Genomic DNA, 11882 nt, shown 5'->3' with positions numbered 1-11882 from the left:
GGAACAATTAGATAATGTCAGATTTTGCAATATAAATGTTTGCTTAGTGTCTTTTTCAAAGATATTTGTGTTACAATGTTAAGTAAAATTGTATACAACACTAGTGAAGTAGCATGTATGAGTACTGTTTTAGCAGTCATCTTGCAATTTGAGTTCTGTGAATTACTTGAAAACACAGTTAAACTTTAGGTTGATACATCATGGTCTGCATTTTTTTTCTTGTCTTCATCCTCTTTTGGCATCCTGACTTTTCAGACAGCTGCATGGTAGTAGCACACAGCATTAGTCTTAGCTCTTTATAGGGAACTCTTAAACTCTGAGGAACTCAGATAAGAACATGGAAGTTTAGATGTACCATAGTCTGTATTGCAAGGTGGATGTGATCTTTTCCAGAAAGTAGATGTTTTCAGGGCATGCTAGACCCTCTATGCAGATACCCTTGTGAACATGATGAGTTTTAGTAGCATTTTAAAGGGATGTTCCCACCCCCCTTTGAATTTTGGAGAGAGTGAAACTCCAGGTTTGAGTTAGTGTTTAAACTGTTGCCCTTCAGTCTCTCTTCTTCAGATACCGGTTTAATCTCAGTTCTTTGTGATGTGCATGCAAGCTGAAGGAATTGCTTTCTGGGGAACCTGGAGTTCTCTTCAGCCTGCAGTGGCAGCTGGGGGGCTTCCCACTACTTCCAAAAGCTGAGGTAGTGTGCTGTCTTCCATGGCTCAAGAGTGATCACAAAGAGGAAGATGCTTGAGTCTGTCCGCACCTTTGTAACAGGATAGAAATATTTCTCCAATCCAGTTTGGTTTGGAGCATCAGACTGCCTGTCAGAGCAAACCTGTGATCTGGAACAATGTATACACCCAGAAGTTGTCTTTGTGTAGAGCACAGATCCTCTGAGCAGCCATTCAAAGGCATGGTACAAAGCTGGAAATGATCCCAATGAGAAATAGCTGTACATAAAATAGCTTTCTGATAGTTAAAATTATGAAATAGCTTTGTTCTTAACCCTGTCAGATACTAAATGGTTCTCAAGGATGGACAAAATACCAGTCAGCTTGCAAGCATCCTGATGAAAAAGGATGAACATGCTGCATTTTTGGTCACCTTAAATAATATAAGCCTTCTAGGGGCAAAAGATTTCTCTGCTTCAGGTGCTCAGAGGCGGTCAGCAGAGCTGCCTCTGTAAGTGGACCCTAATAAAATTTATATTCAGAAAAACTCATAAGTGTAACACGTAAATCAGGATTTCCCATCTCTGGAAAATGTGGCTAATATTCCACATTGTCTCATGACATTACATTGTGAATGCTTCCTAATGTATTTCCATGTGTGCAACAGTGTGGAAGAAAATATGAATGAGTATGCTGGTTTCAGGTGGTAGGGGATTTTTAGAGAGAAGGAAGGAGGGGGGTAGTAGGCGGTTGAGAAAAAATGAGGCGGAGAGAAACACGCTGCATCTAAATGAAGTGATGTATTCTCCTACTCCAGAGCAGGCGCAGTGAGGCTATTCTACTGGCAAGAAGAGCTGTTGTTACCCATGCTGTTAAGACTTTAGTCTAAGGAGAGAAGTCTGACTCTGAAGAGTTAGTGTGCTGTTTGACCCCGTCACAAGATAATATTCTGTAGCAAATGCTATGAAGAATGTGAACGCAACAGCTTCTGAGGAGAAAAATTGGCAGGAAGGCAAGTAGAAGCAGACTGTGAGACACTTCTTACAAACTGTGCTTGGAAACCAATCTGTTCTTCTTTATTGTTCTGTGATGAAGGGATGGATTATAAATGGTACAGATGATTTTGAGGCCTGTGATAATACAGTATCTGTAGATTTTCCTGTTGGAGACTTAAAAAATCTTAAGGCTTTTTATGCAAAAAAGGGTAAGAATGCATTAAAAAAAATTCTGAAAATGTACATGTCAAGACCTCAGCCTCAGGAACAAATTGTTGTTTTAGACAGGAGAGGAAAGATTTCTTTAATTGAAGTGCATGCAAAGCCAAACTTCCCTTTCACGGCAGTACACTGAATTCAGATTTTTTAATGTTGTCTAGAAACATAAAAAGTTACATGTGTCATGTGAGTGTCGTACAAGCTCAGTGCACCGATGAATTGTACGCTGTTGTCTCACTGAATGTAAACACAAACACAACGCTTTGCTCTGTTAATAGCCCATGCACATTCTCACAAAGTCAAATGTTTGAACAAAATATGTGGAGGCAGGGTTGGATATCGTGCCGTGGGCTTTAACCGCTCTCTGCATCAGCAGAAGTGGCCTGTGCTCTAAATATGGTTTCGTACTGTACAGTTGTTGCCAATGAGATCTATTTGCTCGCCCTGAAACCCTCTCGTGACTGGGCTCATGTACCGTAGGCAGACCCGAGAGCCGGCTTCAGCCGCTAAGCCGCCTTGTTCCTTCTGCTTATCTTTTTTCTTTAAAAGAACATCTTGTCTCTGCTTGTCTTGTATCAAATGTAAGGCAAATAATCGGCGAAATTAATCGAAGTAGATGACAACGCGATGTGATTTTCGCGCGGTGAAAGCGGGCTGGAGCGCCGGGTGGCTCGGTAGGCTGGCTGACAGCGCCCTCTGCTGGCACCTGGGCTCCAGCGAGATAACTTGGAATTTCGCTGGGAACGACTCTAGTTCCGGGAGAGGTTAGTGTCTTGTTTCTGATTTCCAAACACCCGTGACTCTTCTTATATAATCTTTGTAAGCTGCTTCGTACCTTATATAAATTCCTGATTTTGTAGCAGGACTTCTTACTGTAAAAATAGAGAACGGCTTAACTGTAAATGTAAACTCCGTTCAAATGTTAAATGGGATGTCTGATCTGGGAGTAGTATTGTCATTGATTATTCCACAATTTAAAACTATATTCTGAGGAAGCATGTGTTTGTAGATGAATCTCTCAGATGAATGAACAACGGTTAATGTTAACACTCGCTCTTCACACAAAATGTTTACATAAGGGACATCTTGATTAAAATTACAGATCAGCTTTCTTGTGAACAAACGTAAAGAAGACAAATAGTCTGGCATACTAAGATTGTTACATTTCTTGTACTTTAATTTTGAAAAGGCTTTTGGATGTGTACTACCTTTATTTTTACAAGCACTGTGTAATCAATGCAGGATCTCAAACATAACAAGTGTCTTCTTACAGAAGTGTTCTCATTTGCCTCTTTGTATATCCAATACGTGGCTATATGACTGGAAATCTGATAGGTCATAACTGAGAGGTTATGGTCTATCTCTTTGCAATTTTATAATAAATAACATATGGAATATAGGTGTGTATAAGGATAAACTGAGTAAAAAACAGATGTGAGCATGCTTCTTCCTTTTGTCTTTTGAGAACCTGCAGTTTCCCTTCAAGAAGATGTCATTAAAATAAAGGTGCAGGGTTCTTTAATATATGTGATCTTATGCAAATTAAAGTACACCAGTCTGCACTACTTGGCAGATATGTATTGCTGGTGTAACAGGTCACAAGATTGTCTCAAGCCTGTGGCAAAGCAAGCTTAGTCTTGGTCCCAGCAGTGTTTATAGCAACATGCTTAAAGCAGTGCCCCTGGTCACTCTTGTAGTTACAGTAAGAGAAGCAAAGCAGTAGCTACTTGGTGACACAACAGTAATGTGCTGTAGACTACAGGCATCCCCTGAGAATGCACTGATCTGCATGTATCCAAAAATCTTGTCTCTGATTTTTTGTTGTCTGTAACAGCATATACCTTCTTTCCACATAAAAATCAGGTTATTACATACTGCCTACAGGCTTCTCTGACCTTTTTGACTTCTAAACTGTTTTCCACTTTTTTTCCCTTTGACAATTCAGCAAATGAAGTGACAGAGATGGATTTCATTACAGGTGCTTTGACTGAAATTATTTATTGCTTACCTATTAAACCTGGCCATTAATGTCATTGATTTATAGACCCCACATAAGCACAAACATTGGCCTGTAAATGTCAGGAGTGCTACTATATAGAAATTATGTGTGTGGAGGGACCTGCTTCCTCCTAGCCAAAAGACAACACAAGAGTAAAGCAACACCATTTTATATTTCGTGTTGATCAGAACTATTCTGGACCAATTCTTTTTGCTGGTTGTTCATTCTCTATTTTCACCTTTCTATTTTAGTGACTTTTCTGTTCCCTGTTCTAAACGGATGGCAAAATGGACTGCAGTATATCAGGAAGAATGGGTTGGACTATGGAAAGGAGGAAATCGTCTCCTCTTGTCTGTGAGAAACTTGTAAGAAAATGCCTCCAGTACTAGGAAACTAACTTGGCAACATGAGGAATATAGACAGAGCTAATTAAGTTCTGCCCATTGTGGTAGATGGGGGGCCAGGTGTATATTGTTTCATATTCATATTTCTCTCCTGTAAGTCTTTTGGCTAAACGCAAGAGCTATCCAGTAATTCTGTAATTCTTTGAAGTCTTGTCAAGAAAAAGTGGGAAAAAGTGTACTGTATTGGGAAATGGTATTTCAAATACAGAGTTCAGTTTTGCTCCTGATTTACTGTGCTGAGTACTGGTCTCAGAGTTGTCTACACCAGTAGACGTTCTTGTTTGCACAGCGATATTGGGTTACCGCAAATGTTGCCTGTGTTGTCCAACACAGTGGAGCTGCATCTCTTCCATGTGACACCACTTTTGTAGGCGAAAACACTGTTTTGTCAGCATGGGAGTAGGTAGGCTGTGAGATTTTTTGCTGTGTGACATATTGGATGTGTGATGTGCAGTCTGACTACACCAATTAAAGTACTGAGGTAGATCACTTTTTTGTGAGCGTCCACAGGTTCCACAGAACTGGTTGTGAGCAAGCTATTGCTCAACATAGGGGCAGTAAAACGTGGCCTACCAAAGAAATGTGGAAGGGTTTTTCATAAATTGGTCAAAATCTTATGTTTTTAGTAAAAAATGCAATGCAATATAGTTTTCCTACTGATTTCCCATCCCTTTGTCTTCTCCCTCAGCATTAGCCTCAGAGCAGGCAGTTCTCAGGTTTCAGAGGGAGGGAGCGTTTGTCAGCCCCAGGCGGTGGCAGGGACAAAAAGACCATTGATTGCTCTAGCAGCTGCTGAGGGAGGACTTAGTTGCTTCTAGCAACTCATCAGTGCCTCAGCATCTTTATGTTGCTGTGCAACTTGATTTTTTTATTTGTTTGTTAGTTTTGGATGGTGATAAACTTTTTTTTGTGCCCTTGACTGAACGGTTTTATTTAAGGTCCAGAAATGAAGAGAAATAGCCTGTCCTCCTTTTCCGTCTCTCTCTGGTTGCTGTTTACAGCAGTGATGCTTCAAGGTGAGAATACTGCTTGATAGCTAACTGTTGCATTGAGGTTGATTTTACTCAGATAGGAGCTGGTGTCCTGATGTGCCTTACATGGTTGAGCTCCAGAAGTCTTTAATTCATTTCATTTTACGTTGTCTTACTGATGCATAGACAAAATGACTGATTATGTACAGCCAGAACTTAAATGCTCTTTGTGAAGCTTTCATTTGTTAGGATTTCTTTTTGATTAGGAAGGTTTGCTTTGGACTATTATTAGTCCAGGAAGTCATGGTTAGTCACCAGAGTAATGTACTCCAAAGCACTTGCTTCCTATATAGTGCCAGCTGGCATTTGCACAAGTCTTATGAGCATTACTGTCCCTCCCTTTTGCTTGCAGAAATGTGTGAATCTATCTAAAGGTAACAGAGAGACTGCCTATAGAAACTGTGATGCACAAAACTGTGTGGAACAGCAAAAATGTCATTTAAAACCTAAAGTTTCAGTGAATTATCCTTAGTGACTAAGTCTGGATAGCAAGGATCATCTCCGAATATATACTTTGTAGAAGGTGTTAGTGCAAGGATGTGTTTATACATAATGCAATTTCTAATTTGTGAAGAAAAGCAGCTCAGACTTTTCCCAGCTAGTAGTTAATAAAGAAAAATAGTAAATTCAGCATGTATCTATCAGTGCTGCATTTAGGGAGATATTAAGTTATTAGCCTGGGAGCAGATTTTACTTCAGACTTTGCTTCTAATTTTAGCTTGGCAGATGTGTGGCTCTAAATCAATAATCTCTATGCCTATGAAAGACATCAGTAAAATAAAGGTAATGATATTTACCTTCAAAAAAGGCAGGAATCTCTGGATGCAGAAGGTTTTTTGAGTGGGTGTGGAAAGCTAGAATTAGCTATTCATTTACTACAGGTGAATGCTTATTTGAATACATTCATCAGGTATGCTTGTGTTTCTGCACTAAATGATATTCTGCAGTGTGTGAATGATAAATATAGCTATAGCAAATACTACTTGAAGCTGTAGAAAGAGGATATCTTCTGATACTGATCAGTGCTTAATCTGATGTACTGAACTATGTTATCTAGCTGTAGAATCAGCCAAAGGAAAATATGCTCGTATGCTGTTTAATGAACTGTTTGAAGACTACTCAAATGCTCTAAGGCCAGTGGAAGACACAGATAAAGTACTGAATGTCACCCTTCAGATCACATTGTCCCAGATTAAAGACATGGTGAGTAAGAGTACAGCTCTGTTTTTCTAAAGATGTGCAGAAATATACAAGCTGTAAACCTTTTGCTTGGAGTAGAAAAAGCAACTTGCATTTTGTTGTCACAACTTCAGTAATGCTTTCTCATGAGGGTCGTGTTCTCCAGTTCTTTGTAGATTCTTACCTAACTGCAGCACTAAGACTTCCATTATAAGTCTGCAAATTTACAGCTGCTGAATTTTTAAGACTTCTGTAGTTGGGTGTTGGTATTGCACCCTCTAGGCAACTTTTGCTGAGTTTTAAATAGAAAGAGCAAATGCTTTTTCTAAGATGCAATTAATTTCTACATAAACTCCCTATTTTAGCCCTCAGTAACTTTTTTATAGATTTGGTTCAGCCAGATATAGTTTTAAGGCAAAAGAAAATGTGTCTGGAAGGAGGAGGGAAAATCATTTTTGTGACTTCTAAATTACAGTTTCAAGGCCTCGCCAAGCTTTCAGATAATTTTTTAGACTGAATCTCTTAGCTGTTTGGTATTCTGAAGCTCGCAAATGGAAATTCTTAAGATACTGGGAACCTTAGACAACTATGATTATATCTAGGGAGGGCGTAGGGTGAAGAAGGTTTGGGCAAGAGAAAGTCCAAATAAATAAGCTCCCTGTACAGTGCATGGGCTTATGTATCTGTCTGAGAAGTACTCTAGTGACCAGTGTTCTGGCCTGTTTTGGGCACCACTTTAAAGCTATACAACAAATGCTGTCTGCATCTAAGATGTGATTTTGTCACCTTCAGCTAGAAATATTTCTACATTTTTATGCAGGATGAAAGGAACCAAATTTTGTCAGCTTACTTATGGATTCGACAAAGCTGGTATGATGCGTATCTCAAATGGGACAAAGAAAAATATGATGGGTTGGATTCTATCAGGATTCCAAGCAATTTGGTTTGGAGACCAGATATTGTCCTATATAACAAGTGAGTGTGGCTGGAGAAAATCAGCTTGAATATTTGAGGGAGGGGAGGAGGGTTGAAGTAGGAATTGACCCACAGAGTCTGAACTTTCATCACCTACCCCTACCTTACCAAGGGGTTTGTTTGTTGTCTTAACATTTGTTGTTGATTATCTAAACATTTTTCAGTAAAGCCATAGACAGGATTTGGCATTTGATTATGCTACACAGCAAAGCTGTTCTGAATTTCTCTGCACTGGGAATTGAATACTCTGGCAGTCTGAAGTGCTTACTGCTGAGGCTGCTGAAGAGTTCTGGAAGACTGTGTGTCCCCAAAAAGGTGGTACACGAAGGCTGCACTCCTAGTCTGCTCTCCTAGGCCAGTAGTGACCAGCAGATTATTTTCATCTTTGAATGGTTTCTTATCCTACTGTATCCTGTCTGATGTCAGGTTTGAAGAAGCTATGGCCAACAAATACAACATAATTTAACAGCACTGACGTTTGACATTAATGGACACTAGTATTTGTAAATAATAGTTAATTGTAAATTCCTAATAAAATTCAGTAAAAATAAATAATATTATTTCAGAAACATGCTTTTAATGGTGTGAAGTGAGACTCTTCCCTCCTTCCCCCCATTCCCTGTCCCACACATTAAGTTGTTACCTCTTGATCTTGACTGTCACTCTTCTGTCTTTTAGGGCGGATGATGACTTTTCTGAACCAGTGAATACTAATGTTGTGTTGAGATATGATGGAAAAATTACTTGGGATGCACCTGCTATCACAAAGAGCTCATGTGTAGTGGATGTATCTTATTTTCCTTTTGACAGCCAGCAGTGCAACCTTACATTTGGGTCCTGGACATATAATGGTAATCAGGTAGACATCATCAATTCTCTTGATAGCGGTGACCTCTCTGACTTTGTAGAAGATGTGGAATGGGAGATTCATGGTATGCCAGCAGTTAAGAATGTCATCACTTATGGCTGCTGCTCTGAGCCTTATCCAGATGTGACCTTCACACTGATTTTGAAAAGGAAGTCTTCGTTCTACATATTTAATCTGTTGCTGCCTTGCATTTTGATCTCTTTCCTGGCTCCACTGGGATTCTATCTCCCTGCAGACTCTGGGGAAAAAGTATCTCTGGGTGTTACAGTTCTTCTTGCTCTGACCGTGTTCCAGCTGATGGTTGCAGAGATCATGCCTCCGTCTGAAAACGTACCTTTGATAGGTGAGCTTTACATGCTTTGTCTTCAAACATAGCTTATTAATAGCAGGGTTTTATGCTAAGGAGACTATGCAATCTGTGGCTTCTGGGAAGATAAAGGTGTTGCATTTTTAAAACAGTGAAATACTTAAAATGTGTGTGGAATTTGTACAGGTATGCCGAAGCTCTTCAAAGTTATTTTGTTTTTATGTATTAAGTAGCTATTTTGTATTTATTAACTATAATTAGACATTTAGAATTATTTTATCACATATTGTAATAAAGCTAGTAATGGAAAACAATTTTAGAACCTGTGTACAAAGTGTAAGCAAGAGCTGTACACAGAAGGTCAGACTGTTTCAACATACGTTTCTGTCAGATCCAGATGTCTGCGTGTCCTGGCTGGGACACTCAGGGTTGACTTAATATCCAACAGTTGTTACATTGAATTGTAGTGACTGGCAATCCATTATGCTGAATTTTAATCTATGTCAGAGAGTTCTGAAGAGCTGATGTGTAGTGAGAAGGGTGGTGTTCAGCACTGTCCCATCTGCCTCCTGTCAGGACCTTCCTGCCCCTGGCTGATCTGCCCCCAGGGCAGGAGGCTGTCTGGCTGCCCCGCTGGGAGTGCTGGAGGACTGGGAAAACATTTGCGTGCACACTGGCTTCCAGCTTTATTAAGATAATTCAGACCTTGTTATTTTTATTCTCCTTATTACTGTTTATATGAAAAACTGCGCGGTTTAACTGAGGCAAAACTCTGGTCAATGAATAGGAAAGTTCAATGCATTTCCCACACCAGCAGCAACTATTCCTGCCTAGAATATGGGCTCGCTGTGCTGGAGTACCTTCCCTACCCTCCCATCACTCTGTCTAAATTAAGGACCCAGGACCTAACCTCAGTCTGCTTTCTCTATTCTCTCACTCTCCCTCACCATCCTTTCCAACCCCTTTGAGAACTGGCATCACATCGCGCTGGTCTGTGGCGCAGCCTGTGTCACTGATGCCAGCCCTTGCTCTTCCTGCAGAGGCTGCACAGCGGCGGAGCAGAGCTGGGGGCTGCCTCTTTGCGTGGGCACAAGCCACAGGAGGTTAGCTGGTCAGCTGTGCGGTTCAGTTGTGAAAAGCAGGAGCTGAAGGGCACAGCTTGCATTCACTGTATTTGCTGTCTATTCCTGGCCAGAATGAGCGCCATCCTTGTTTGGACTAGCTGTGCTAAAATTCGTGTGGTCTGAAGAAAATCCAGACATCAAATCTCAACAGGCAACAGAGCCATTTGTCAGCAATGTGCCTGGCCTCTTAGCTGTCGGCACACTAACTGGGGACACCAGCAAGTTCTGGATATTCCCTGGCCTGTGTGAATGAGAAGGCATCCATCTGCTGGTGTGGAGTGTGTCAATAGCTCCAACAAAACATTATCACCACTTTTGTTAACACATCAGGAAGTGGGATTTCTAATGTGCCATGTGAAGCTGTCAACATTGGGATTTTACAGACAAGGCTCCTGATAAACATTTTTAAGCTGTTTTCCGAATGGGTGTATTTTGAGAAATCAGGTGTTTTGGCTTGCAAGTATTTACCACGTTAATACAATAGTCACTTACTCATCTGATAAAGGCATGCCAGTAATGAGTATGAGATTTTACTTTTATGGCTTTAATCTTTGTTTTTAAATGGTAAAATAAGTGCAATCTAAGCATAGAGAAACAGGGCAATTAGAAACTGGTTTCACTTGCGCTTATGGTTAGCACTATGTTGTCACATTGTTATTTCTGCATAGGTGTTTTGTTTTTTTTAATTAGGGTAGCATCTTTAATATGATTTTGTTTTGTGTTCCAGGAAAGTATTACATAGCAACTATGACCATGATCACAGCTTCCACTGCTTTGACGATCATTATAATGAATCTCCATCACTGTGGGTCAGAAGCAAAGCCTGTTCCACAGTGGGCCAGGGTGGTTATTTTGGACTACATGTCAAAAATATTTTTTGTTTATGATGTGGGTGAAAATTGCACAAGTCCGAAAAGAGAGAAAGAAGAAGAACGTAAGTTAGAGGGAGATGATGGGTGTCAGAAGAGGCACAAAGAGGTGAGGAGTCACCTTTCCAACAGAAATGATGACTGTGATCTCAAGGAGAAACTCAGTGGAAATTTGAATAAAAGCTATGGAGTTCATGGTGAAAATGTTAGGGAGACTATTAACTGCTGTTCCTGTTACAAAATGCTGATTAAAAATATTGAGTATATTGCTAACTGTGTTCGAGACCATAAAGCAAACCGGGCCAAAGGAATTGAGTGGAAAAAAGTCGCAAAAGTGATGGACAGGTTTTTCATGTGGATTTTCTTTATCATGGTGTTTTTTATGAGTGTGCTGATCATTGGGAAAGCAGCTTGACTGAAGATGAGCACATTCCTTTTGTAAATCTGAATATATTGTGTTAGCTTGTTTTGGTGGAGCTCTGGGACAGGGGTGCTTTTGAGATCTGTCTTGCATTCTGTAACAATAAACAAATTGATTCTGTAGGCTGTCACAGTGTGTCGAGACATTGCTCAGCTGAGGGCTTTGTTACTGACTGTCCTTGCCTTTTACTACGTTAGTGCGGCTCTGCGATGCCTGGGTAAGCACTCTGTCTTCCTGGGTGGTGGCCATGACTTCAGGCTGGGTGGGGTGGAGCATTGCAGCGATGGAGCAGACAGCCTAGCAGGGAGCACTGTACTCACAGGACTGCATCCCTGCACCTTGTAGCTTGACCAGCCCTTTCTCTCCCCCAGAAAAGAAATGTGCATTTGTGACATGGTGGCAGTTCCTGGAAATCATCTCTTCATGGTATTACATTTTTTCATCTTTTTAGGTTGTCTTCCTAACTTTTTGTTATGTCTCTTTCTGATCACTGTTCCTATCATTTCATAGGCTCTAAATGTCTGTCTGCTGTGCCTTTCACTTCTAATACAATTGAGTTTACTGAATGTGACGGTTACCTTGATCTTCCTCTTTATAATTGCCTGCTGCTCAATATTACCCTATTCTCACCACAGCTCCAGTAAGCCAGGTTCCCAGGACATCTTCCTCACCAAGTTGGAGGACCTCTCTTCCATTCTCTTTCTCTTATGCCTAATAATAAGAAGGACTTCTCCTGTCTCTCCTAGGTGTCTCATTTCCCTGGAGATTTGTGCAAGATGGGCCTTTAAAAGCCAACTTGAAACTGCCAAAATAGGAGTTGGTG

The 11882-nt window shown here is 40.5% G+C and overlaps 1 protein-coding gene across 1 annotated transcript; it reads left to right on the top strand.

Moving 5' to 3' along the window:
* The first annotated feature begins 5231 nt into the window (after positions 1 to 5231).
* On the top strand, positions 5232 to 11053 carry CHRNA9 (cholinergic receptor, nicotinic, alpha 9 (neuronal)). Its single transcript, XM_010087566.1, has 5 exons — positions 5232 to 5301; positions 6374 to 6519; positions 7316 to 7470; positions 8149 to 8681; positions 10497 to 11053. The coding sequence occupies exons 1-5, from the start codon at positions 5232 to 5234 to the stop codon at positions 11051 to 11053; spliced, it is 1461 nt and encodes a 486-aa protein (XP_010085868.1).
* The last annotated feature ends 829 nt before the right edge of the window (positions 11054 to 11882 follow it).

Source organism: Pterocles gutturalis, unplaced genomic scaffold, assembly GCF_000699245.1.
Source record: "Pterocles gutturalis isolate BGI_N339 unplaced genomic scaffold, ASM69924v1 scaffold15571, whole genome shotgun sequence".
Lineage (NCBI taxonomy): Eukaryota > Metazoa > Chordata > Aves > Pterocliformes > Pteroclidae > Pterocles > Pterocles gutturalis.
This window is presented reverse-complemented; position numbering and strand designations above follow the sequence as displayed.

What these genes read in the sequence shown, in the direction of transcription:
- CHRNA9 (XM_010087566.1), top strand. Translation starts at nt 5,232, where the DNA reads ATGAAGAGAAATAGCCTGTCCTCCTTTTCCGTCTCTCTCTGGTTGCTG. An exon ending in TACAGCAGTGATGCTTCAAG is followed by an intron (nt 5,302 to 6,373) that starts GTGAGAATACTG and finishes TATGTTATCTAG; the next exon opens with CTGTAGAATCAGCCAAAGGA. An exon ending in GATATTGTCCTATATAACAA is followed by an intron (nt 7,471 to 8,148) that starts GTGAGTGTGGCT and finishes TCTGTCTTTTAG; the next exon opens with GGCGGATGATGACTTTTCTG.